The sequence below is a fragment of the Neurospora hispaniola genome (genome assembly GCF_033458365.1).
Source record: "Neurospora hispaniola strain FGSC 10403 chromosome Unknown B0T23scaffold_9, whole genome shotgun sequence".
NCBI lineage: Eukaryota > Fungi > Ascomycota > Sordariomycetes > Sordariales > Sordariaceae > Neurospora > Neurospora hispaniola.
The window spans coordinates 689,381-715,616 of NW_026944414.1; the positions used below are offsets into that span (position 1 = coordinate 689,381).

At 50.7% G+C, this 26,236-nt stretch overlaps 11 protein-coding genes across 11 annotated transcripts; 9 read left to right on the forward strand and 2 right to left on the reverse strand.

Annotated features, from left to right (window-relative positions):
- The first annotated feature begins 5 nt into the window (after nucleotides 1-5).
- Nucleotides 6-1,588, forward strand: B0T23DRAFT_242185 (mannan endo-1,6-alpha-mannosidase). Its single transcript, XM_062834051.1, has 2 exons — nucleotides 6-198; nucleotides 261-1,588. Exons 1-2 carry the CDS (start codon nucleotides 108-110, stop codon nucleotides 1,430-1,432), a joined length of 1,263 nt encoding a protein of 420 aa, XP_062688695.1. The 5' UTR covers nucleotides 6-107; the 3' UTR covers nucleotides 1,433-1,588.
- Nucleotides 1,589-3,950: 2,362 nt separating this feature from the next.
- Nucleotides 3,951-4,700, forward strand: B0T23DRAFT_325908 (uncharacterized protein; the record flags this gene model as incomplete). The annotated part of the gene is made up of 1 exon (XM_062835533.1): nucleotides 3,951-4,700. The coding sequence occupies one exon, from the start codon at nucleotides 3,951-3,953 to the stop codon at nucleotides 4,698-4,700; it is 750 nt and encodes a 249-aa protein (XP_062688696.1).
- A 1,512-nt stretch (nucleotides 4,701-6,212) lies between these two features.
- B0T23DRAFT_389195 (uncharacterized protein) lies at nucleotides 6,213-6,682 on the reverse strand. The gene has a single exon (XM_062837796.1). The coding sequence runs from the start codon at nucleotides 6,602-6,604 to the stop codon at nucleotides 6,263-6,265; it is 342 nt and encodes a 113-aa protein (XP_062688697.1). The 5' UTR covers nucleotides 6,605-6,682; the 3' UTR covers nucleotides 6,213-6,262.
- On the reverse strand, nucleotides 6,608-6,988 carry B0T23DRAFT_294316 (uncharacterized protein; the record flags this gene model as incomplete). Its single annotated transcript, XM_062834282.1, has 1 exon — nucleotides 6,608-6,988. A coding segment is annotated over one exon (381 nt), but the record flags the coding sequence as incomplete, so codon positions are not given.
- Nucleotides 6,989-8,162: 1,174 nt separating this feature from the next.
- On the forward strand, nucleotides 8,163-8,813 carry B0T23DRAFT_399508 (uncharacterized protein; the record flags this gene model as incomplete). The annotated part of the gene is made up of 1 exon (XM_062838425.1): nucleotides 8,163-8,813. The coding sequence occupies one exon, from the start codon at nucleotides 8,163-8,165 to the stop codon at nucleotides 8,811-8,813; it is 651 nt and encodes a 216-aa protein (XP_062688699.1).
- Nucleotides 8,814-9,941: 1,128 nt separating this feature from the next.
- Nucleotides 9,942-10,660, forward strand: B0T23DRAFT_448668 (uncharacterized protein; the record flags this gene model as incomplete). The annotated part of the gene is made up of 2 exons (XM_062841056.1): nucleotides 9,942-9,992; nucleotides 10,157-10,660. The coding sequence occupies 2 exons, from the start codon at nucleotides 9,942-9,944 to the stop codon at nucleotides 10,544-10,546; spliced, it is 441 nt and encodes a 146-aa protein (XP_062688700.1). The 3' UTR covers nucleotides 10,547-10,660.
- Nucleotides 10,661-11,581: 921 nt separating this feature from the next.
- B0T23DRAFT_326152 (uncharacterized protein) lies at nucleotides 11,582-12,343 on the forward strand (the record flags this gene model as incomplete). The annotated part of the gene is made up of 1 exon (XM_062835545.1): nucleotides 11,582-12,343. The coding sequence occupies one exon, from the start codon at nucleotides 11,582-11,584 to the stop codon at nucleotides 12,341-12,343; it is 762 nt and encodes a 253-aa protein (XP_062688701.1).
- A 1,017-nt stretch (nucleotides 12,344-13,360) lies between these two features.
- Nucleotides 13,361-14,799, forward strand: B0T23DRAFT_423528 (uncharacterized protein). Its single transcript, XM_062839832.1, has 5 exons — nucleotides 13,361-13,610; nucleotides 13,642-13,677; nucleotides 13,715-14,094; nucleotides 14,339-14,388; nucleotides 14,452-14,799. The coding sequence occupies exons 1-5, from the start codon at nucleotides 13,514-13,516 to the stop codon at nucleotides 14,474-14,476; spliced, it is 588 nt and encodes a 195-aa protein (XP_062688702.1). The 5' UTR covers nucleotides 13,361-13,513; the 3' UTR covers nucleotides 14,477-14,799.
- A 46-nt stretch (nucleotides 14,800-14,845) lies between these two features.
- On the forward strand, nucleotides 14,846-17,340 carry B0T23DRAFT_389202 (amidase signature domain-containing protein). The gene is made up of 4 exons (XM_062837797.1): nucleotides 14,846-15,299; nucleotides 15,361-16,251; nucleotides 16,340-16,751; nucleotides 16,825-17,340. The coding sequence occupies exons 1-4, from the start codon at nucleotides 15,012-15,014 to the stop codon at nucleotides 16,950-16,952; spliced, it is 1,719 nt and encodes a 572-aa protein (XP_062688703.1). The 5' UTR covers nucleotides 14,846-15,011; the 3' UTR covers nucleotides 16,953-17,340.
- Nucleotides 17,341-17,572: 232 nt separating this feature from the next.
- B0T23DRAFT_242262 (uncharacterized protein) lies at nucleotides 17,573-19,906 on the forward strand. Its single transcript, XM_062834052.1, has 2 exons — nucleotides 17,573-19,166; nucleotides 19,261-19,906. Exons 1-2 carry the CDS (start codon nucleotides 17,724-17,726, stop codon nucleotides 19,573-19,575), a joined length of 1,758 nt encoding a protein of 585 aa, XP_062688704.1. The 5' UTR covers nucleotides 17,573-17,723; the 3' UTR covers nucleotides 19,576-19,906.
- A 3,251-nt stretch (nucleotides 19,907-23,157) lies between these two features.
- B0T23DRAFT_325984 (uncharacterized protein) lies at nucleotides 23,158-23,447 on the forward strand (the record flags this gene model as incomplete). Its single annotated transcript, XM_062835538.1, has 2 exons — nucleotides 23,158-23,343; nucleotides 23,373-23,447. 2 exons carry the CDS (start codon nucleotides 23,158-23,160, stop codon nucleotides 23,445-23,447), a joined length of 261 nt encoding a protein of 86 aa, XP_062688705.1.
- Between the last annotated feature and the right edge of the window lie 2,789 nt (nucleotides 23,448-26,236).

Here is a 26,236-nt window from a genome sequence, read left to right on the forward strand (position 1 = left end):
CATTCGCTGGACGATCAAGTGCGGTACTGGAAATATACGACATTAGCGGAAGAACAACAGACGAACAAGATTTTCAAGGATTTAACAGTATACACCAAACCATCGCAATGAGGTTCGTCAAGTCAGTAAAGCCCGCGGCAGCGGCCATCTCCTTGATCTCGGCTGGCATCCCCACATCCCTGGATATCAGCAGCCCTAGTAAGTCGACTTACCTGGCCAGGTTGTACCCCGTCACCGGGCACTAACACAAATAATCCCAGCTTCGGTCCAAAGTGTCGCCAAAACCATTGCCCAAAACACCATGTCTTTCTACAAGGGCACGGACGACCAGTTTGTTGATCTCGATGCCCCCTACTACTGGTGGCAATGTGGTGCCATGATGGGTAGCATGCTCGACTACTCCCACTATACTGGCGACCACACCTACGACAAGAAGATTGCAACTGCTATTGTCGCCCAAGCCGGCCCCGACTTCGACTTTATGTCCCCAGCTCATGCGGGCCAAGAAGGAAACGATGACCAGGCCTTTTGGGGTTTCACCGTTCTCGCTGCTGCCGAGCGTAACTTTCCTCAGCCCCGATCTGACATCCCGGGGTACCTCGAACTTGGCGAAAACATCTGGAAATCACTTGCCTCGCGATGGGATACTTCGACCTGCAACGGTGGCCTTCGTTGGCAAATCTTTGCCTCGAACCCTAACGGCCTTGACTACAAGAACGCAGTCAGCAACGGCGGATTTTTCCAGCTCTCGGCACGTCTAGCTCGCATTACTGGCAACCAGACCTACGTCGAGTGGGCAAACAAGGTGTGGGACTGGACCCAGGGAACTGGTATAATTAACGAATACTACCAGGTCCTCGACGGTGCTAGCTCCGCCAAGAACTGCTCCGACGTCAGCGCCGCCCACACGCCCTCCTTCTCCTACAGCCAGGGAATTTACACCTACGGCGCCGCGGTCATGGCCAACATCAGCACCGGTGCCGACCAGGATAAATGGACCGACCGCACCAAGAGACTCCTCGAGAGCTCGCAAAACTATTTCACCCCCTTCGGCGACGTCAAGAACTCCACCGACGTCATGTATGAGCACGCCTGCGAGCACATTGACATTTGCAACACGGACATGCGCTCCTTCAAGGGGTACTTCTCCCGGTTCGTCTACGCCTCCAAGATTATGGTCCCCTCCATCAAGCCTACAGTCGATCGTTTGCTGCACACCTCGGCCAAGGCTGCTGCCCAGGGGTGCCAGGGTGGTTCTCAGGGAACCATGTGCGGAACGAAGTGGTATGTCGATGGGTTCTATGGAGATGCCGGGTTGGGAGAGCAGATGAGTGCGTTGGAGACGATTCAGGGAATCTTGATTGATCAGGCGAACCCGCCTCTGAAGGGGGGTGATATCAAGACTGTGAGGACTTTTTCATCGTCGTCGTAACAGACGTCGAGTGATGAGACTCCTCCGGCTGGAAATGAGAGTCCAAAGACGAGTTCTGAATCTTCGGAAAGCGTGGCGTCAGGGGTGAATGAGGTCAACTACCAATGGCTGTTATGGATATATGGGCTGGCTTGTGTTTTGGGTCTATGAGCCGCATCTTGTTCCGGAAGCGGTGGTGCCGGTCAAACTTTCTAGGTTGTTTTGCAACAATATTTTAACGTCATCATGGCCATCGCGTCAAGCATCTTCAGTTTGTATGTTCTTTTTTTTTTCTTCGATTCTTCTGTATATATAAGATATTTGGGATAGGCATGGTGATTTCGCCGGAACGAGTCAAAATCAATGATGATTTACGCACCGCAAGACACTTGTTTTGGAATGGAAATGATCTAGCCACACTCTCCCTACAGGTGCTCAAGGGGCAACAGATCGGAACTGCATTAAGAAGATGCTATATGACATATGAATATCAAGATCACAAATATTAACGATGAGAATTGTATGTTCTACTGATGAAAACAAACTCATGAATTAGCTACGACAACGTCTAGTGGTGTAGACCCAAGGATACTGACCAACAAAGAAATCCACATTGTACAATACAGGACTGGTTTGTTTGTTCGTTTGGTTCTTCTGAAAGGACAAAGCATGGGTAGAATAAGGTCAATCTAGAGACTTATGGGTCCTGGAAAAAGGAACAACTCGTTCCCGTTCGTAGAGTTTCGATAATGACCAGGACTCACAAAGGTTACAGAAGCCCCTCTCCGTCCTCTTCATAATATGTTATCAAGGCAGCCCTCGACGCTGAGACAGATCATGGATGTCCGCCGTTTTCGTTGTCGGAGCTATTCTCACTGCTGGACTCTTCCGGCTGGGACCTGCTAGCCTCTATGATCTCTTGCCTGAAGCTAGCCGGATAAAATGGCATGTTTTCGATGCAGAACTGGAAGATTCAGCGCAGAAATAGACAGGTCGAGATTCGGAATGGCATTTCCTGCCTTTCTCGAATGAGGGCACCTCAGCGCTTCAGTTCACAGCGGCAAGGTCGATCTTTTTTTTCTTTTTTTTTCTTTTTCTTTTTTTTTTTTCGCCCAAAACGAATACTATTCTACAACATCTATCCGCGAGGATTTTGGTCGATTTCCCAAGTCTGGCATTCTCTGGCTTTTCTTTTACCAAACTAACCAACAAACCAGGGCTGGATTGTATCAAAGCTGACTTGAGGTGAGGGACGCACGGAAAGAATCCTGTGGTTGTACGATATAATACTAGAATGTTGGTTAGTCTGGTTCTTCGGCCATAGGTTGAACAGGGGAAATATAGAGCTCTTATTAGCTTCCTTAGAGTTTTCGTTTGGAGCGTTCAACAATGACCAGGGTGTAATACGCCACAAAAGCCTCTTCTTATGCCTCCATCCGTCTCCTTGAAGACCTCCAAGCTTGGAAACTACATACTGTTGTGCTGTGATTTCGATGTGAGCAGCCGGTCATAACAAACGGCAAAACCTCGCTGCGCCGGGATCCGGACCGGGACTCAGTCGGATTCCATCCCGTCAAGACACCCCACATGGTGGTCAAACGGCAACGACGACGGGGCCTTTCTAGCGTGTTGCCCTGCACAGATGCTCTTTCCGCTTCACTTCACTTCATTTCACCTTGTTACAGTCTTTGTGCCAGGTTGGATGTTGACCGCCTTGAGGCAACCCTCATGGTGTACATCTGGTGAATGAGACTGTGGTTCAGCAACCGCTTTTTCGAACCTTCACTTCTCAATGTTGATCATCTGACCTTCGACACATCACACACCTGGAATTTTCCATCTCTTGGAAGTCCGTGCCTCGGGCTTCCCATTCACCGGCACTTTCTTTCAGTATTTTAGGCTCCTCTGGTTTCCGCTCCCCCTCCTTACACATTTCAACAACCAAATCTCGAACACACATGGCTTTAAGCTCAACCTTTTGAAGTCACAACCTTGCACTCTGGGGCATCTCCACCCGACTGAAGATATCCTCTATCGCTTCAGCACATCTCAGCCAAACAGCCGTGATCATTCAAGCAAGCCATATACGGCCGGCGCTCACTCGCCTCGGTCTCAGTCCGCACCCAAACCACAAGCCCCTCAGCACATTCGCCCTTTGATTACCCCAACGCCACGCCACGCTTTGCTTCCGCCTGTCTTGTCGCTGGTACGTACTCGTTGAGTAATACGAGTCGCGGCGACGGGCCTCCTTCGATCGTCAAGTTTGTTCCGGAAGACCAGTTTTGCGAAAGAAGTCGTTGACTTCCACGACGGCGGCACGTACAAGAACTTACCTGCAGTACATGTAGGTTCCTGCACGCGGCTCGCTTTACATACAGGTAAGTGCCATTCGCCCCCCATTCACCCAGCAACTCATACCCTAGCCTTTTGCTACCTTTGCTCTTTCCACGTTACTTGTCTCGCAGGTGCTGACACCGATTGTTTTGCCAGACATCTACAATTGTCCCCAAACCGGAGAAGACGAGTTACGACCGATACCATGGCTACGACTTTCCACCTTTTCCCTTTTCTCCCCTGGGAGCTGCGTGCTCGCATTTGGGAACTGACGGTTGAGCCTCGGACAGTCGACGTCCACGCAAAAAGATACTACCTTGAAACGAAGGAAAACATAGAGACGGCTCCTTCTGGCCAGCAAGCATACGCGCGGCTGGTCTCGACCACGCCCGTGCCAGCAACACTACAAACTTGCCGCGAGTCGCGCAATCTCGGACTGTATCAAAAGGGCCTTTCTGAGGTTGAAGTTGTTCCAGAGGGCGGCGAGAGCCGTTACATTTGGCTGAACTTTGACATTGACATGATCGACTATGGACGAGACGACCTCTTCAACTACCGTAGGGCTGCACAGCCTGTCAAGCGGCTGAAATACAGCAGCCGAAAGTTTCACGACCGCGATGTTCCAGTGTTCAATCTTTTCGAGAACTTGACAGAGGCTCACATAGATTGCTTCGACGAAGATGGCCTGGGAGAATGGTACCACACCTTTGCCCCCTACGTGCTCAAGTGCGATTTCAGAAACATTCACTTGATCCAGTCGGAGAATAATAGCACAATTACTGCTCAGGAACTGGAAGAGGAAATCCAGCGTCGGGAACAGGCGGATTTTGAAGAGTTTGCAAACCTTGATCCGGTTCCAGTTTCTGAGATGTTTGCCGGACTTGACATTGACTCATTGATGCCCACCCTCCTGCACGTCACCGACATTGTTCGGAACACGGAAGGCAACAATTGAGAAGGGGAAATTGAATGGGAGGCTTTTCTGTCAGGGAATCCTCTAGGCTTCACAACATGTAGACGGAAAGACCCAGGGTCTAGGGGCGTTTAATCACATCATGAAGCTTGATAGACAAAAGATCCGTACAATGTCTTGGTTACTTGGCTATCACAATGTATCACGATTTCACATGAATCATTCGCGAATTGCAACCATCAATGTCCAGATGAAGATTGCGAGTAGACCTTCCTCACAGACAGCCACAGAATAGTTGAGCAGCAACTGAGAGACTTCATGCCCTTTTTTCCTTTCTTTTTTTCCCTCAAGACTTGCTCGTACAATCTGTCTGTCTCCCAGTGTTTTTGACCACTCTCTTTACAGTAGTATCCAGCAAGTTCACTAAATCTTTTCTGGCGAAATTTGTTACGGTGATGCTTTGCACCCGACTGTTGTGTAGGGAGAGCCCATAACCCACCCACCAATGTCCGCCTTTTAGATATTTATGATCACTCTTATTTCCGCTACAAATTCTCTTCATGTTCTTGGATAAGATGAACTTGAGATCATAGACAAACAAAAAGAGAAAAGTTCTTGCACTGTCGTGCTGTGACTTTGACCATGAATGCTATTCAAAAGAACGGTCGCAGGTAGTTCCAAACACAAACGGGCGGCATAGCAAGTTGTTTCTGGGAAAACTGAAAAGGTGACTGTCTACGTCGATAATGATACTCGTGAATAAAGAGGGGCCATCGTGCGAGGCGCATGCCGCAGAAATTACCCTGAGCGACTACTCTCAAGACACCGACGCCCGGGGGCCCGGGGTCCGGGGCACAGGTATAAGTTGTAACTGAAGAAAATGGAGAACATGGAGGTTGAGATTACGCTGGGAGAAAAAGGGCTCGGAATGAGTAATGAACCCCTTCAAACTATCTGCATCAATTTGATGCTTCGCATGGGTGGGAACGAGCTCTCCCACCGTAACAGACGGGGTGCAGAGCATCATCTCCTTGTGTCGCGGTTCATTAAGCATGCGATATCACAATGGTTGATGACAAGATGGAATAAGAATGCTTGAGATTACCTGAAAAAGAAAAGAAAAGAAAAGGAGAAAATGGCAGTTGAGTACCTATGTACGCCGTTATATACATGGATGGCTTGGGGAAACGTGTCTAGATCATCGAAGTCGATGCAATGCAGGAATTGTTACTGCATGCCACGGATCGATGTCCGACACCAAAGGGCCGAGCAGATGAGGGGGCGGAGTGAGTCAACGTAGGAGGCAAGACGCGTCTCAAAGTCATGAAGATTCGACTATCCCGCATCCTAGAAAGGTATGGGTTTTGTCCGTTCCATTGCCGCAGAACGAATACTAGATACAACGGAAGTGGCTTCAGATTCGTGAATCAACCCTATCGCGACGCAGGAAATCCGGTATATTGCTCCTGCAGTCGAGGATTGTCATCTCTGGGTATTCCAGTCACGACATAGCTGCCGGTTCCCCCCCCCCCCCCCCCCCCTCGTATACATTCCGTGAAGGTGAACTTGATCTATGCGTTCTTTTTCTCAACATCCTTCAAAAATCACAGCCTTCGGCTATCTGGAGTCTTAATATACGTGTACATAATAGCGTAGTAGATGTGGGCAGTTGAGCACCAGGGTTTGTCTCCTTTGAATCCAACCTCCCACTCCTCTCGGTGCGGCTCGAAGCGTTCTTCAGCTTCCCGATTCCATTCAAACAGAGTCGTGGTGTGATCATTGGCTTTGTCGACCAAGGTAATGCGTTTTCTGTCCAAGCGGCCATGGTAAAATGACATGATGACGCAACCGGAGCGTTGCAAAATGCGCTCACTTGGGCAAACAATGTGAACTTCTTCCAAGTTCTCAAAATCATACAAAGCTATGGCGTCTTCGTAGCCAAACATGTCGCGCTCCAACTTGAGCCGCTTGATAGTTGGGGCAACGAACTTCAGATCGCGAAGGTCCCGCTTCCCAATATCGATTAGGTCAAGATCGAGGTTCAACCAGACGTATCGAATCCGGGTGGTTTTCGGGGCGAATTCGAGGATGCGTTGGCCCTCGGAAAAGCACTGTCGGTATACTCCAAGGTTACGTGACTCGCGACACGCCTGGAGCATTGCTGGTATGGGGTTACTGGAAAAAACCGTCTTGTACTCCTTCTTTCCGTCGGACGCATCCGACAACGGGTTTCCAGACTCCACCGTGCGAACGTGGACTACGCGGGGCTCAGCAGAAAGTTCCCAGACTCGAGCACGCAGCTCCCAGGGGAGGTAAGGGAAATAGTGAAAAGCCGTGGCCATTGTTGAAGTGGTTTGTTATCTGTCGGTTTCCTATAAATATAATATCATCAGCAACTTGCGGGCCCCGACTTGAGGGAGGCTTGGATGTCATTGGCACTTACTTGAACGTAGACTGAGCCGCAGGAATGACCAGAATGCACCGCAGGTACAATCTTCTTTGTGAGCGTCGTTGATGCGGAAGCCAATAGCTTTTCTCTATAAGGAAACTGGTCTTGGGAAGGACCCCTCCAGGGTCGAAGGGGCTGTGGTTGCGACCCGCAACACTCGACAAGTGTGTTCAAGTGTCGCGCAGGAAACAAAAGTAGTGGCGTGGCTGTGACGAGATAGAGATGATCTACGCGTGAGGTATTAGTTTGAGGCCCAAGATGAATGCCGTTTTCGTGCAATTTGAAGCTGAGTTGATGATTCGGGCACATACGGTTCACTTGAGAGACCAGAGCTCCTTCTGGAGGAAGCACTGGGGAAATAGAGAACCGTCTCGACCTGCCCAGATATGCTCCGAAGCAAAGGAATGCTGCTTCCTGAAGATGAGGCTTCGTTCTGCAAGCCCGGCGATATGGAAGAGAAGGAGTGATAGGGACGGCTTGAGTGGCCGGGAAAAGACCAGAGGTAGAGGACGGAAACGAACCTACTTCCGAGTCAGTTTTCACTTCCTACGTGTGCGCGCGGGGTTGCCTGACACAAGGCGGTCAAGATTAACTACCTAGGTAGGCAGAATAATTACAGCACGTGAAGTGGATGCGGAAGGAGCGGCTGCAGAGGAATGCATGTTGGGATGGGAGACGCGTCGTTCTCGTGGCACCGACTCGACCTCTCTCCAGTCCGCAACCTATTCTGCTGCCATTTGATGCCGCGCAATCAACTACGCCCCTCGGAGTAAGAACCAGACTCTCGTGTCATCAACCTTTGGCCCGCCGAGACAACACCATTCTCGTCCTCGTCAGCTCCGTCCTGCATATCCCCAGATAAGGCGGCGGTAGACGTGTCCACATTCAAACTCTTCTTCAAACGCAGTACAATAGCGGAGCATACAGAATAGCTCCTACCTGCATTGTCGCATGTAAGTACACTTCCCTTGTACTTCTACTCCATGTTCTTGGACGATTTCTAACGACGCCATGTCTTCTAGGCGTGAACAACCTTCGAGAACCCAGCAGATACGATGGATTACTGGGGGCGCACCTTCCAGCCATTTCCGCGGCTGCCGGCTGAGCTTCGTCTACAAGTTTGGGAGCAGTCGCCGGACAATTGGCGCGAAGTTGATGTCCGCGTCAAATCTGGACAGGGACCAGAAGGCCGGTTTTCTGTCCACCTTTTCTCGCAAACTACAACTCCTGAGATCCTCCACACCTGCAGAGAGGCTCGTTACTCGGGGGCCTACCAGCAAGCCTTCTCGGAAATTCCTTTCCGGATAGGGGCAAACGAGCGAAGCTATGTTTGGATCAACTGGGACTGTGATAACATCCAGATTGGGAAAACGCCTTTGTACCATTATAGGTATGAGGCTATTCAGACATCCATCCAATACCTACACTTCGTGAGAGACAAACTGCATGACTGGGAGGTTGAAGATCTCAAACGTTGTGTAAACCTCAAGCTGATTACCATAATCTGTAAATCTGGGGCGACCAGTTGGCATCGAGCCTTCCGAGGTTGCCTGATTGACTGCGAGATTGAACTCACGGTTTGGGATGATCCAGATGGCTATCAGAACATGTACGGCGACTACGATGATCTGATTGACAAAGCCCTTGACGACCCGCATCAGGAATGGTCTATCGAAATCACTCCGCGATTTTTCCGTGGCTCCTGAAAGCTTCTGCTTTTTATCCCCTATACTTCAAATATCAGAATGGTAGACCTGGAAAATCGACAAGTTGATCGTTTAAGCGGCTGCTGTCTTCACGCGAGCAAGGGACAAGTCTGTGTGTTTCTTGAAGAATCACGAAAACGAACGCCGCGAGTTAGATATCCATCGATATGCGCCTTGACCACCCAACCTTCCTCCTCTCGAGAGATTTGCAGGTATGTAAGGTCCGGATAGGTAACCTGGGGAATAGCTGGCGACATCGTCAACTCTCTCCCTCGGGATGAACCTTGGTAGGAGAGGCCTCCCCTTACTCTGCCTTGCATTCACTAGATTCTTCCCTTCATTAGGCCAGAAAACCTTCAGTGACCCTTCACCTTTTCTTTTCTAGTTCTATTTAATCCACCCACCACTCCCATACTTTGCGCTATTTCCTGCACAATTTTCTCACCTCTTTGCTGGTGCGCTACACTCAACCCTGTCCATCGTGTCTTGCGACATTTGTTGTTGCGGACTCAACCATCTCCTCCAAAGCAACAACCCAGCTTCTCTCATCATCCAGCTTTGGCCATCGACGCGAAACTATCATTCGCTTCCCCGCCTGAAGGGGATTCCAGGTCGGTTTGATACGTGCTCAGCAATCGACACAGTTGGACTACTGTACGGAAGAGCGCGAAGTAGAAAGACATCGAGGCCAGGACGACATCTCGCATTCTCGACCTTGCCATCTTGCCAACTATAGTCCTTCGTGGCAACTGGATTGCTTCGTTGTGGGCACCCATTTGTCTGCGGTCGGCGTTGTCCCCAGAAATACGGGTTTCCAGGAAGAAGCTACGTGTTCAATATCTTTCCAGGCCTGGAGAGCCTCGAGACAGGGTGACGGCAAGACGCCGCTGTCAGCGTCTCGTTCTAGCGCAGTGCATAAAGGGCGCATGCAGCATCGATACCAGTAATTCTTCCGTCCAGATCTGCACTGGTCACATAGGTAATTATTTCTGACCTTCATCCGTGCCTACTCTCCATCCTGACTTTGATCCAAGTTCTGACAACGTTGCCATCTTCAGCTACCAGCAACTACCTACCTTGAGATCTCAGAGCACACGGCGACAGCTGCCCCCAACCCCTGCCGGCAACATGTCCACCACAGAGACGTTTCACCTATTCCCTTACCTGCCTTGGAGCTTCGTGCCATGATATGGGAGTTCACAGTTGCGCCTCGCATGGTTGACGTCCGTGTAGTTTCCGACCAGATACAAGGGACACTTCGCAGAGATTTGCGTTCGGTGAACAGGGTACCAGAGATACTCCAAGTTTGCAAGCAGTCCCGCTACCTGGGAGTGTACAAACAGGCATTCACTGAAATCCCATCGGGCACATCGGACTTCCAGCGGAAATATGTTTGGATCAACTGGGAGTATGATACAATCCGGGCGGGGATGACCGAACTGCGCCACTTTAGGTACGAAAGCATCCAAACTTCTATTCAGCGGCTCGACATCGAGATACCGCGGCTTCTGCCTGGAGAGATCAAGATTCTTCAGGGCTTTGTAAAGCTCAAGAAGCTTGATATTCACGGCGAGATCTGGAATTTCCGATGGGCCTTTCGCCTGTTCCCCCTTGCATGTGGCCAGAAAAATATCATCCTACACGATATGCTGGACATTCTTACGTTGGACAGCTTTGACTGGGATGAGTTATGGGACGACCTGTGGGATGAAGATTTACCTGTCTATGATTAAGATGTGTAATCACGTCTGTTCTCAGTGTATGCGAGGGCTATCTTGGCTGGCCCTGAAGACGCACCTTGGAAGGCAGATGAAACCAACACGCCTATCATGTTCGGCTTAATAGGCATGATTACAAAACGTATTTCCAACTCCGAACGGAGAAAGAAACATATGGCGATTACGAGAGGGGATTTACGTGTCTGAGTGCATTGTGGCTGTACGTACATAGGAAGACGATCAAGTACATCCGGCATCGAGTATAACAAATGATCGATATATGTCGAAGCTTAATATACGTCTTTGTCTGAGTCCTTCGGACTTCTCTTTGACCCGAGACACGTCACTATACATGGCGGCATGAGTGAGAGGGAAAAAAATTAATAAACGTGGATCGGCAGCAGAGAAGCAGATGAGATGCAAGGCACCCTCTGTCTAGGCATGATACATGATCAATAAATCGGACTTCCGCATCGCTTCGGCGTATGGATATTGTATTAATTCATTTATATTCCTACCTGAACTGCATGAAAGCAACGTCGCCCTTCACTTGACCTAGTATATTTACCTGACCAGACTGCTCTGTGATTTTCTTCCCAAGTTTTCACCACTTCCCAAGAGTTCTTCGATATTGTGGCCAATCAAGATCACGATAAAGAGCATCCATCACCACAGACCATCATCAAACCCGACAGGCTCTTTCACATATCTGACTCGTCTCGAAACTTTACCAAAGACGGCGAAGGCACAACTAAAAGCCAACTCATCTCCCTCCGCAGTCTGTGGCTGCCGGCTATCACGATCAAGCTCCACACAATCTTGTCGCCTCAACCACTTCCACGACAAGAGAATAGGCACAATCAGCTACATTCCAGTTACTGCATTATCCTACAAGGTATGTGTTAGCGCCGTGCAAGCAGACAGTGGGACTGGCTCGTCCCTGTGATAACCATTTGACTTTCAACTTCCATTTCTTCCTCTTTTGCAAGTGTTAACATGTCGTCATCTTCTATAGCTACCCACAAGATCTTTTCACGAACAACAAGCATCATGGCCAACACCTTTTCCAAGTTCCTTCAGCTTCCCTGGGAAATCCAAGATCGCATATGGAAACATAGTGTCGAGCCTCGGATCGTCAAGATTCGCAGAGTACAGGTCATGCACGCCAAATGCGTTAACAACAAAGGCAGCGGCCCAGCTTACAAACTCGTCACGGGCACGCCGGTCCCGGCAGTTCTACAGACCTGCTACCAAGCCCGTTACAAACACAGACTGTACCAGCAGGTCTTTTCCGAGTTGGACACCGTCAGATCTGGCAAAGAGCGCCAATATGTCTGGATGAACTTGGATATCGACACGGTCGACGCGGGCTTTCTCACCGGGCTCACTCTATTCCATTTTCAGGATGTGGCACGATCGATCCGGCGCCTCAAGGTTGAGATCGATTGGATCTCGTGTGCATGTGGCGCGAGAGCTGCCCTTCACCAATTGTTTGTAAACTTGCAGGAGCTTGAGATCACCGTTTCGGACGAAACGTTTCTTGACCGGCAGTCTACAACCAGAGAGCAATTATGCAGCGGCTATATGCCACGCTCTCTGAAGAAACTGGTTGTAAATACGACTGCGGACGGCTTGACGAGCCAATGGGATGAGTCCGTGGGCGATGATGATCCTCAACATATTAGATGGATACGAGACAGCGAGATCACGAGTGTTCAGCGGTCACTTTTGAAGGGTCATGCAGTTATCTTGAGTAAATGGCAGGAGCCGTGCAAGTGTTGCTTACCAGGATACAGAGTGCTCTCGTCCTGATGATTCAACATCCACGAATACTGGAACCAAGTGGCACTCAACGAATTGGTTAGGAGCATGAGCGGGGGGATGATGGCACGACGTGGCCGAAATTACTTTTCTGTATCAGGACGGGGGACCACCATGTACTAGGCGGCGTCGTCAAACATTTTGGGTCTGTCAGGAAGACTTGGAAACATCAAGGTTTCAACTATTCATGACCACTTCAGAGTAACATCATACACTGTTGCTGTCGAACATACTCGATATACATATATGGAAATGCTATGTGAACCACCGGGTAGCGTAAGAATGAACCAATCCCTAATGTAGACGGTCCGACACAGGTCTTCTGGGTGTCTTCGAGGGCTGCCCGTAGTAGAGCTACGATGTGACGGTAATGGCGAGTTTTTCGGATGACGTGTTGCCCTTGTAGGTTCACTCCTTCCGCCTTCACTTCACTTCTCCTTCCCTCCCATTCACTCCAGCCTACCAGGTGAATTTCTGCCTCAGTTTTTCCCTTGTTTGACCGCCTTTGGACCTGGACCCGGTGTACGTCCACCTTCTGATTATCTTCCTTCTCCTCTTCCACTTGACGCTTCAAAGTTCTCCCTGTTTGCTTCACGAATCGCGCACCCTCTTTCTTCCACGTAACGCGGCGCTCAACCAACACCGTTTCGTACGACTCTTGTAGCACAACAGCAGGCGCGACACATCACGACGTCTTGTCTCTGGCGTAGCCGTTAGCGACGACACCTTCCTCACCTCGGCACCATCTGCTGCGACAGGCGCGATTCCTCTTTCCTTCTGGGTTTGTCGCTGCCCGCTCTATCGGCTTTCGCGACAGTAACCGATCCGCGGCTGGCAGACACTCGCCCACTTGAAGGACTTATCTAATCCCGCGCGACGGACTGCTACACCTCTCCTCTCCCCAGAACAGCACAAAAAAACGAGATAGTTCCTCCAGTGCGTGTCGGTTGCAAGCTTTCGCTGTCTGACCCCTTCGTCTGGCCAGTTTCTATTTCTGATCCAGTCAGCCACAGCAGGTAAGTATCGCAACCCAGTCAGTTCGATTTCACTTTCCCTCCAGCCGTCAATTTCCAAATTAGATCTGGTGTAACAAGCGCTGACCAGATTGTCTGAGTCAGTACCAGGGAAAAGTCGCCACGTAATCGAGTAACAGCGAGCAAGATGGCTGCTACCAGTTTCCATCGGTTCATGTACCTGCCGTTTGAGCTCCGGGCTCGGGTGTGGGAGCTGACCGCCGAACCCCGTACCGTTGACGTTGGTTTTTTGGAGAGAACAACTACACAAATCAGCTACGAAGGACATGATTATAAGTCCTATCGCGTCACGTGAGTTCTGTTACACCGATCCCAGCAATCGTGCAAGTCTGTCGCGAAGCTCGTCAGCTGGGGGTTTATCGACAGCTCTTCTCCGAGTTGGAAGACATACGAGACGGCGGTGAGCGGCGCTATGTTTGGCTTAACCTGGAGCTTGACATTGTCGACGTTGAGGATGCTCCTTTGGAGGATTTCATCCCTGTTGCAGCCTCGATCAAACGACTCAAGTTCACGACTGATTTAATCATCACTGAGGATATGATGTTCCTTGGACAGTGTGTCAACTTGAAAGAGCTGCATATAGACAACTCTGGAGCCTACGGGCTCAATTTCTATGAGGTCTTCAAGAGATTTCCTCTCCATTGCGGCATGGAGAACATTCTCGTGGTTGACGCTCTGTTAGGTTTGGTACCACTGAAGGTGGAATATGTAAGTAGTTATGGGAGGCAGTTTACGGCATGGATGATAAGGAGCATCGAGACCGACCTAGAGTCTCGCGGTATTCAATGGGTGCTGCGAGGAGAGGCCGCTTCCGGTTCTGTCAACCTCTGAACATACAGCGTACATCTGACAAAAAGCTAGTAGAGTGAAGGTTGACGAAGGGGGATCACCGAGAAAGTTATAAAGGAAGGAAGTCGGCAGGCCCAAACAGCAGCGTATACATGGGGAATAGGATCTCGCGTCATGGCTTTTTAGAAGCAGTCTTGGGTTTGCTTCAAAAATGTACGTTCTATTTCAGATTCCACACAGCATTCGTCCTTCAAGGTCCATTCTTTGTACCTCTAGGTTCAAGCCCTTCCCTCCAGAGTGAGAACTTACAACGAGGATAGAAGGGCTTCATAGTTACGACCGCGGTGGCGGCGGTGGTTACGGTGTCGAAGGGCGACCTTGGCACGTCCAGGGCAAAAAAATGTGAACTCTAAAGTACGATGTCAACGGCAAATTGGCAAGACACTCACAAGTCTGAAAGGCTGTAAACATCTATCGGTGATGTTATGGTTTGGGTGGTCTGGCCCGCTGCAGTCCCCAATATTTTGTCCTGGACGAGCTTGACTTCCACAGCTTCCGGGCCAACTTGATATAGCCCCGGCTATCAGCACCCGGAGATAACTTGGTAATTCCAGTGATTGGCTGTCTCGGACGGAATGCGGAGTAGACTAACAGTGTTATCAGTGGTAGCACCCGTCCCAAGCTCCGTAGCATCGCTCCCCGCAGTCGGCAGTCGTGATATCGCAGCCATGATCTGCCTATAAAAGCCATGGATGACACAAGGAGGAATTGGGGTTTCAACATTGATCTCACTCATGTAGGATCGTTCTTGGAGGTTCATCATTCCCTTGTAAACTATGACCACTGAATACCCCATTCCTTGGGAGGCCCGTGCCGCGAAGAAGCGGGAAGACACTCTCGCAAAGATTCCGGCAGAATGGCGACTAAGTCCTGCCGACCTCGAGCTTGCGGCCAAGCAGCGTGATCTTACGGGTCCTTTCATTGAACGTTTTCTGGAGCCTGGGATAATCGATATCGTCAAAACGGACAGTGTCCCTCTAGTCAACGACATAAGGGCTGGCAAGCGCTCGGCGGTAGAGGTCACGAAGGCGTTTTGCAAGACGGCGGCTATTGCTCACCAGATTGTTTGTATACCTCCTGTTCTCACCTTGTCAGTTGACGGAACACAAGCTAACAAAAAAAAAGAACAACTGTCTCCTCGAAATCTTCTTTGACATCGCCATCAAAAGAGCCGAAGAACTCGATGAGTATCTCCGAGTAAACGGCAAGCCTGTCGGTCCTCTTCATGGCTTACCCATCAGCTTGAAGGACCAATTCCACGTCAAAGGCGTCGATACCACTATGGGCTACGTCGGCTGGATAGGAGGCAACATGGGCATCACCGACCCTACCAAGACACATCAAGTCGAAAGCCAAATCACCAAGGAGCTGCTAGCTTGCGGCGCCGTGCTTTTCTGCAAGACCAGCGTCCCGCAAACTCTTCTCATCGGCGACACTTACAACAACATCATCGGCCGAACTCTCAACCCTCACAACAACAATCTCTCCTGTGGCGGATCATCAGGAGGCGAAGCGGCGCTTATGGCCCTGCGCGGGAGTACACTCGGCGTTGGCACCGACATTGGCGGATCGGTTAGGATCCCGGCCGCGTTCTGCGGTATCTTCTCCCTCAAGCCGACCCCCGAGCGCCTGACATATCGGGATGCTGCGAACACGAACCCGGGGCAGAACACTTACCGCTCCACGCTGGGGTTCATCAGTACCTCTCTTGACGGATGCGAGCTTGCTCTCAAGTCTGTCTTGTCCACACGGCCATGGTTGCAGGATCCGGCCGTGGTGCCTATTCCTTACCGACAGGACGTTTTCGATGATGTCTTGTCTCGTGCGGACACAAGTGGCAGGGCGAAGGCAGACCACCGACCCCTGAAGCTGGGTATCCTGTGGAACGACGGCATTGTCGAACCTCACCCGCCTATTCGCAGGGGAATGGCGATGGTCGCTGAGGCAGTGAAGAAGGCAGGACACAAGCTCGTGGGCTGGAACCCGCCCTCTCACGCAACTGCTCTTAAGATCCACGTAAATTTTCCATCCAAATGCAGAACCTGTTCCCCTCCTCCCAAGCCCGCCCGTCGTCACCGTCACTGACCACACACACATGCTGCAGCACTCCTTCCTCCTAGCCGACGGCGCCCGCGACGTCCACGACCACCTCCTCCTCTCCGGCGAGCCCCTGATCGCCGACCTCCAAGCGTACTTCAACCTCCGAGACCCCATCCCGCTACTCGAGTACCAAGCCTTGACTGTCCAAGGGCTTGCGTGCGAGCAGGCCTATTCGGATTACTGGAACTCCATGTCGGGCGATGACGGACAGGAAGTCGACGCCGTCATTATGCCCGTTGCGCCGCACGCCGCCGTGATCCCGGGGAAGTATAATCACCTTGCTTATACCGAGGTGGTCAACTTGCTGAATTATAGCGCGGCGGTGATTCCGGTTACGAAGGCTGATAGGGGGGTGGATGGAGTTGATGACACGTATAGGCCGGTGAATGAGGTTGATAGGGCGAATTGGGAGTCTTGTGAGTCTTTTTTTTCGCCGGAGGATTATTTGTTGTGTAAGTGTGATTGGAGCTGACGGCGAGTGATGTCTAGATGACCCAGAGATCTACCATGGTGCGCCGGTGGGGGTGCAGATTGTTGCGAGAAAGTTTGAGGAGGAGAAGGTATTGGGTATTGCGAAGGTGGTGCATGCTGCGCTTAAAAATGCCCAGTCTGCTTGAGGTTTTGGAGGTCTTGATCATCGGGGCCGGCGGCATCGATATAGCGGTAGAGACCGCGAAAGAGGGCCAACAGGCTGGGTTCGTCGGTATGACGACATTATCAATTCATGAGGTATGCTTGAATGATTGATGTGTTGCTTCCACGCAACAGAATAACATACTTTGGTGTATTATCTTTGTCGTGTTGATGACAGTTGGAGAGACTCGACTCGACATGGGAAATGGGAAATGGATGTGTTGTTGATGTCTGGCGTTGTGGGTGCGAAAGGAGGGGCGGCTTCCCTAAAATACAGTGGTCCCTGGAGAGCTTGTTGACGCAAGACCTCTGTAGAGACTCTAGGCGTCGTGTAAAGGGGTAAATACAACAAGAGACACAGTTCATTCAAAAAAAAATATGTGTCATTCAAGAGCCGCCTCGCATACTCGTACCTGTCTCAGCGTTATTCATGCCCTTTTGTGATCCTTGAATCTATCAGTAAAACCCCATCCTTGAACCGCTCTAACAGACGAGCAGCGGATGGTACGGGAGGACGCATTGCGGGTGCACGGGCCACCACGCCGACAGATGCTACACAAAATTGTTTTGTTCCTTCCTTTTCCGCTTCTTCCACATCACGGCCAAATCACATCATCTTTCATGTACACACTTTTCGCTGTCCAGATCTTCTTTGGTGCAGCTTTGAATTCCGTTTCTCTTAATTTCCTCGCCATATCATTCCTCAACGATCTTACTCAAGGCAACTGACGCCGAAGCAAGCGCGCGACGGCGGGATGGACGACTGGATTCAGTCGACCGAGCCAGCTCGCAAAATCACCGGCGACGACAATAACATCGAACTGGCCCAATACCTTTCAGCCCAAAATAATGTATCAAAAACCATCTCCGGCATAGAGCCAAATACTGAATCGCCGCTCCACGCCAATCCCAACAACGTCAGCACCGTCGACCCTGCAGGCGACCATGACCTCCCCCCTTCTTCTACAAGTCCTCCAGCTCCCATCCCAATAGGAATCTCGCGCTCCCTAACTCTCCGCCTCTACACCTCCCACTTCCTGTCCACCTGGAACTCCCGCCTCTTCGAAGCCGGCGTCGTCTACTTCCTCGCTTCCGTCTTCCCCGACAACCTCCTCCCCGTCTCCCTCTATGCCCTCTCGCGCAACCTTGCCGCCATCCTCTTCGCTGTGCCGGTAGGCCACTGGATCGACACTGCCCACCGGCTAATCGTCGTCCGCGCTTCCATTGTGGGGCAACGCCTCGCTGTTGCTGCTTCATGCGGTCTTTTCTGGGCGTTACTGGAGTTACGGCTGGGATGGAGGCAGTCGCCGCTGGTGGATGGCTTGTTTGGAGCGAGTGTGTTGCTGGCGTGCGTGGAGAAGCTGGCGGCGGGCGTGAATCTTATTGCGGTGGAGAGGGATTGGGTGGTGGTGATTACGCAGGGCAACGAAGATGCGAGAAGGAAGATGAATGCGCGCATGCGGAGGATTGATTTGTTTTGCAAGTTGCTCGGGCCGTTGACGGTTGCGTTGGTTGCTGCGGCGTCGGTGAGGGCGGCTGTGTATGCGACGCTGGGGATGAATCTGGCGTCGGTGATGGTGGAGTATCTTTGCATCGAGACGGTGTTTCGGAGGGTCCCGGGGCTCGGTCGTCCTGCTCCTCCCGGTGAATCAGTCGGTCAGTCGTTGGAGCCGCTTTCGGGGGCTGTCTTGAGGGAGGACGGTGGTGCTCCTACTGGCGGCAGTACCCATCGACAGCTCGGGGATTGGATACGGAGCATATCATGGCGCAAGCTGCTCATGATTCCCTCCTTGCGCCTGTACTTTGGCCATCCAGCGGTTATCCCCTCGCTTGCGCTTTCGCTACTGTACCTCACCGTACTCTCCTTTTCAGGCCAGATGCTGACGTACCTACTCGCCTCCAACCTTAACCTATGGCAAGTGGGCATCATCCGTGGCATCTCGACAATCTTCGAGCTCAGCGCCACTTGGATCGCGCCCCGTCTAATGAAGCGCATCGGTGTCCTCCGTACGGGCTTGTGGTCCATCACCTGGCAGATGACCTGGCTAGCCGGCGGCGTCTCTTGCTTCTTTTACTACTACGGGAAGGGCTATGAGGCAACTAGCCTTATGACCGCTGTTGGTCTCGTTGTTGCCGTGGCTTTCAGTCGTGTCGGTCTTTGGGGGTTTGACCTCTCGGTGCAAAACATTGTGCAAGATGTAAGACCCATGTCCTTTTCATCTCCTTCCACAAAAAAATCCTGTCTACATGAGCTTAGCGTTGCTACTAACCAGTTGGCTCCCCCGGATACAGGAAGTGGAAAACGATCGCAGAGGCATCTTCTCCTCAGTGGAAGCCTCGTTCCAGAACATGTTCGACATGTTAGCGTGGGCCCTTACTATCATCTGGCCAAACCCCAATTCTTTCCAGTGGCCAATTGTCATCAGCGTCGCGACAGTCTACGCGGCTGGCGGACTCTTCGCCCACTTTCTACGCCGTCGTAGAGGCCATCTTTTGCATCCCCCTGCATGTATCAAAACCAAGCGTCGGAGGAGCAACTCGCATCTATTCGGGTTGGGATGGGCTCGTCGTTCAAGGCGCAATGCCAGCGATTCCATTATTCTATGACCACCTGTGGTCGGTTGGACTGTTGATTGCCTATTTCTCTTGGAAGTCTAACGCTGACATATGGCAAGAGACCGCAAAGCCATGACCGCAACGTTAGAATATTCTGTACCTGACCAAGCCAGCCAAGCTCATACAGCCTTGAAGTGCGTTTATGATTCCGCTTTCCAATCCAATATCGTTGCCAGCCTTCTCTGACATCCCGACAGTCATATATGCATACAGGATGGCTGAAACCTTGCGGTTAAACAGTCAGAGTCGCCGCGTTTTCGTGGTGGTCGAAGCCTTACGTTTCGACTTGAAAGCTGGCCTATGAACTACGTCCTTGATCGTCATGATCTCGATGACTAATTTGAGTTTCTTTGTTTCTATTAGTCAGTGACCTCACTCCCATGGATCCCAGCTCTTGTCCTAGCAAACAGCCCTCATTTTAAAATGGGGATTGCTAGTTTGAACCGAGGTGATGGTGGTGCATCTTTTATACATCATACTACTCCTCCTCACACAGATTTCTCGCAGTTTCTAATCACACCATGTTCATGACACTGTGTTTTTTCTTGCGGGGCCTCTAGTGAACTCGTGTTCTGTAAAAACCCCTGTCTCTGACTTCTGACCGGTGCGGAAGCTGTGAAGAATCACAAAAAGATCAGGAGAGGCAAGAAATATGGAAGCAACAAAATGCGTGAGAAGGGGAAAAAAAAAAACAGACGAGGAAAAAACATACAACACCAGGGATTCGCTGGTCGTCACCGACCCAACTACTAGTCTGGCCCTCACTGGCTTATCTATGGGAGAGCGGACGGGATCCCGAGTTTTCCAGTGGGTATGGTCGTATGTGCTTAAATGTAGCAAGCAAGTGCACTATATGCGAAGCTGCATCTTTGGCGGACACTCGTGAATCTACAGGTAGATCGTGTGGAAAATGGAAGAAGAGCAAGATAAAGAGAGGATAACGATACGAAAAAGGACCATGCCTACATGGATATATATATATATACATTATAAAAGATAATACATCCCCGGAAAATTTCCATCGTATTACATGTGAAGTGCCAGTTCATACACGTATGAACAATGTACTGTTACGTTAACCTAGACTTACTCTTGTAACTGTACTGCTGGATGACATCTTTCGCTTTTCTAAAACTTCCCCTGGTCACAGACAAGAACAGCTCGGTGAGGCTGCTCGGTGTCCTTGCCGTAGAAATGCCGGCGCTACCAACAATTTCCATTCCATATAAGGCGAGCTGCAGAACCGGCGGGGAAAAGCTGCCCCGCCTTCATGCGACAAAGATTGTAGGGTGGGATTGACGACTACTCCGAAAGAACAGGTATTGTCGATATTATATACCACACAAAATGTATCCGATGCCGTACGTGGCCACTGCGTGACTGTTCCTTGGAAAGCCGTTTCACTGAGGCATGATGTTGCTGCCGAGTTCACTCTCGCGGTACAATAGAGGCTCCTATGTTTACGCAGTAGACAGACCCTTTCACTGTTAGTAGCAAAGGAGCATGTCAGCGCCAATCTATCACATTACTTTGAAACCCGTGTCGCTTCTAACTTTTACGTATTAGGCGGCATGCAAAGGACGTATTGCTCCTCTCACTCGAAGCTAATAAGGTTCAGAGGACGTACATAGCTTCAAGGCAACTGGCATATATTCAAATCAGGAGGTCGTGCCATATATGGCGATAACTCCACAACCCGGTGCCCGTTGCTAACGTTGATGCAGTTAAATGCAACGACAAACTGTCTGGCCGTATTTCCAGGGAATGGATGAGGCCACCCAAGCCAGAAACACTTCCCCGAGGTTGTAACTAAAGTGACAAGCGCGCTTGCGCTTAGACGACAGATCACAGGGGTTATGTCCGAGGAGGCGCTAGTGGCAGCATATGCCAATTAGGTACTAGCGGAGAGGGTCTATCTAGCATATGAACAGGGCCGACTGCCACTCGGGCCGAAATTCCATGCTACGCAAGCTTCTCTTCTTGACAAGAACCATGGTTCTAGACTTTCCCCCCACGCTCACTGAGAGCAAGGGTTAGTGTAGGTTCATGTGAGGTCAACTCGGCGATACAACCATGTGGGTTACAGAGAACGAACGGACAAGGACAAGGAAGGGAGGAGGAGCGGGCTGACCCGCCGAAGGAAGAGCCGATCACCGACTGGTCCTCGGTGTGCGTGTAGTGTAAATCCCAGAGTGGCGCGAGCTACGCCTCGCCTTCGTACCGATGGCGGGGAAGGGGGTGGAGGATACGTATTGTGTAGAGGAGCTTTGACATTACCTATGTATGTTTACTCCTGTCCAGCCTGATTTCGAAACCTGGGCGGTAGCAAGGCACGTCGCAGCATCGTATCTCCTTCAGTGAGTCACAACATATCAAGAGCACTTTGACTACCAGTCTCTGGACGCAGCTCGATGAATTTGGCCGTTTCGGCACAAGAGAATATAATGGTTAACAACGGTCGCTATTCGAAGGCCTCGACATGGAAGGCAGAGATATCCAGCTCACTATGGTGATATAACCTGATCCTAGACCGTGGATGGCGCAATCACGACAATCAAGAACCACTGATATAGATTGAGCTTCAACAGCTATCCCATCGTGTTTTGGAGTGTGGTGAACAGACAGCTGTGCCTTGACGTCACTGTCGATAAGACAAGGGAGGAACAGGGTGAAAGGGATTTAAAAAAAAAGAAAAGATGGGGAGGGGGAGCAAGGGGTGAAAAAACTTGATCTAAGGGTCTGCCACTTATGCCTTGTCTGGCCTTTCACACTGGTGAGATTTGGCAGTACACCAAGGCGATCAGGAACGTAGTGGACAGCAGACGGCTTCTTGGAAGCTGTATGGGTACCTATATCGGGGGTACCTTATTGTAGGAACAATCCCTCAATGTCTGTGCCAGGGCGTGGCGTCACCCGTCCAGAGCCCATTCGTTGATCGGATGATGATTGGATCGAAGACAGGATTTTGGGAGGATTGGATATGAGAATTGTGTCTGCATCCGATGACAGCAATAAGCCACGATAACGCTGTAAGACAAGGTCTTTTCGTTCTCCCACCTGTCTCACAGGGGCACCTTTTGGAGAAGTTGACTTGTGATTACTTCTGGTGTTAGCACAGAGCCACTCGCTACCCATTTATCGACTGTCTGGTGCCCAGCTTTGAAGATACGCGTAGTGAAGGCCCGAAGGAACATGGCATTTCCTTCTATTTCTCCCCACTTTGCGACGCTGGAATCGATCGACAGCAAAGTAGTGATTATGGGTGGCGTGCAGGACACTCCAGGCAGGCCTGTTTAGGCACTGGAGGTGCACTGGACGATACTGCCTAAGCGAACAAGGTGTCTGTTGCGTAGAGTGGAGCAGGTAAAGAGCAAGCGAGGCCCCCAACCCAGGCACCCATTAATCGCTTGATTGCTTGTGTGGTTCGAGGTGTCTGTTGATCAGTCAGTGTTGTTGGTAGCGCGTGGAAGTGTCTGAAAGGGGGATTCTCCCATAGTAAATGCAAGCCTTTATACCGATCACATTTTCGGGGATTTCAACCCAGATAAACTGGCGACAGGATGGTGACGGTGGATGAGGGTGACTGATCACCCTCTCTTTAAGGACGCGTATAACCCAGGGTCCACGGGCGCCGCAAGACTACACCGGGGAAGCAGGATCAACAGGTCCGGCGACCCAGGAAGCAAGAGATACAAGGGTGACAGGTGGTTATGGGGCCCTTGGAGCATAATAATCGACTGCGTTATCTTGCTCACGACGGTATGCTGAGGTTATCTCTGGTCGTCCAGCAATTTGGACGCGAGTTCCACCGAGGTGTGGCCGATGCCTTGTCCGAGCTCGCTCCGGTGACTATTGGACTTTGAGTCAGCACGGAAGAACGATCATTGAATAGAGTTGGAGATACGAGGCTACGGCTGCGCCTTTTCGCGTTTTTGTCGTTGTTGTTGTTGTTGTTGTTGTTGTTGTTGTTGTTGTTGTATTGGTGGAGTTGCTGACCGACCTGCTGGGGAAGTGCAATGGAAGCCAAGAATCGGAGGCAACGTGAAGGAGTTGCAACCGTGAAACCCAAGCAAAGAGGCAACGCGACGGAGGAAGTGCCTTGGGAGAGATACCTTTTTGCCTAATAGACGCTCCGTCGGTTGATTGCAAATTGGATCAACAAAGCTGGAGACTGTCATGGGGTGGACAGACGGGTGCGCATTCGTGGTCCAACGTCCGTTCGCTCCAGTCCAGTATGTTGTCAAGATCCGCCTGAAACTCCATCCCTTGCTTGCCGAGAATCGACAATTCATTTTGCGGCACTGACTGTTCCTTCCATGGAGCTGCGTTGACAGCATCATGGCCCCAGACAAGGGCAAGTGAAGCTCCGTTGTGTGTGAAAACACGAAGGGGGAGAAGTCGCGACTCGGGTGAGCTCCTGATTGTGGTTGATTGTGGGGTTACACCTTCCCCAGTCTACAATTTGCGCTAAATTCAAGACACCCCGTGGGGCGTGGGGTTGGTCTCTCGTCTCTGCAGTGGGGCATCGCTGTCACAATTGGCAGGAACCTCGCTACAAATGGAAACCAGCTCGTCAGAAATCAACATTTCGAAATAACTTCTGATTTCAACCTCCGTCACTGTGCCGATGTCAGGGACAGCATGCATAGTATGATGTCTTCCATTCTGGCAAGATTTGCCTGTTGGCTCTGAAGTCAACGGTCTACCATGGTCGAGCATCGAGAGCGTCAATCCTTTCGGTGTTCAGCATCAAAAATGTTCTCATCCGCGTAACAAACGGATTGCCAAGCGAGCTTCCCCAGAGTTGTCTTTTTGTAACTTTGAAACCGGAATCTTTCAAATCTTTTCTCGTCACTTCGTGATCGACCTCATCTGGCCCGGATGCGCTGTAGACCCTGGGGACATCGATTGCATCACCGACGTCACTACCACTGCACGTATCGTACGTATCTTGGTCCATTCCTTGGCAGACACTCGTCGATTCCCATTCGTTGCATTCGCCGTTTCTCCCGACCACTCTCCAGAACTCGTTACCCAACCATCACCCAGACAACGGCTGCCTCAGTCACAGTCCGAAAACCAACCGACGAGTTGCGGCTGCTGGGCGCTACACAGAGAATCGTATGTCCCCTTTTCAAGATCTGCTGATGCGACTTTATTGTGCGATGCGGCGCATGCCGAGAGCTTCTTTTAACACAGAGAGGGGACGATGCACAAACACAGCAAAAGGATTGGTCTACAGACCCCTGGCTTTTTTGGACATTGAATGCCCTCCTTTACACTCTTCCGTGTAAACGTTCCTCGTCATAGAACAGAATCGTCAACACAACCTCCTTGCTACGATATGATATCACAATAGCTGCTCAATGCTTGCCAACCAACGTAATCAACAAATCCTCTTCTCCGCCCTTCATTTGTGCTTTGCGCGGCGGCCTTGTCCAGGCCCCATTTCGTTGCTTATCACCCATTCTACCCCAGGTCGTGCCCCGGACTTTCATCTCTCTCCCCACCCCGCAATCTTGAGAGCCAAGATCAGATAAACACTGCGATTGGACACCCCGATCGCTGATCAAACAAGGGGTGAATGTTGTCGGCGGACGAATGGCTCGTAAAAGAGAACAATCCAGCCCAGCCACGCAAGAGAAACGGAATGTCAACGAAAGCTGACGTGATACACAGTTACGTATAGTACATCCATTGCTCCTTTGTAACAGTTCGTTACTAACTGAGTCACATACAATGACCTCCCGGTTTGCTCCGGTTCTCTTTGCACAGCCGCCAAGGAGATATTGTTACTGCGAGGTAAGGCCAGTGAGCTTGATGATACTCACTCCGAAATCGGCCTGAGTGCCTTGTTTCAGGAAACGAGGATACCATTTCCTAGAAAGTGCTGAAGGCAGAGATGGTGGTGTTCTCATTCGGGACCCCCGTATTACTAGTCCTCGGCATTGTCACCATTTTCCACGTTTGGAGGTCGTCATGCCAAGGAGGGCTCAAGGACTACGAACCACAAACGAGAACCACAGCTTTACGTACTGTCGCGAAAGCTGCGCCTCACCCTCTCACTCACCGTGCCACATCTCGCACAAATCCCCACGGGGATAACCGATCATGAAAAGGCACGAATTTCAGTCTTCTTTATGTCCTAAGAATATTTTTTTTTTTTTTTTTCGTTCTGCCGTAGTCATTGGCGTCGTTCCCGGCCTCGCCCGTCGTCGTCGTCAGCTCCAAGAGGCGCGGGACGTTTCCGCGCGGAGTTTACAGTATAGTGTGATTCCGAAAGCCACTGTGAAAACTCCTGTTAAGATCCATTCATCCAACTTACCAAGTCAAGTTTAGTCCCTTCAGTTCCTGGAGCCAGTCACTGAAAAGCCTAGCGTACATTCCATCGAAAAAGCCATCGATGGCGCAATATCCATGTATTAGCAAACCTCAACTGCTTCTCGGGTACACATTCCCACCCAACGCAATTCCAAGGATTTCCGAAATTGAACAATTGATAAGGAAAAAAAAAAAAAAAAAAAAAAAAAGGTTCCGCGCGCAGCTGAAGACGAGACGCCTCATCGGGTCACCCGGGTCACCCGGGTCACTTTTACCTCTGGTCACTCGTATCTAACATATTTATGGGGGTTGCGCCAGGTCGTAAACATTC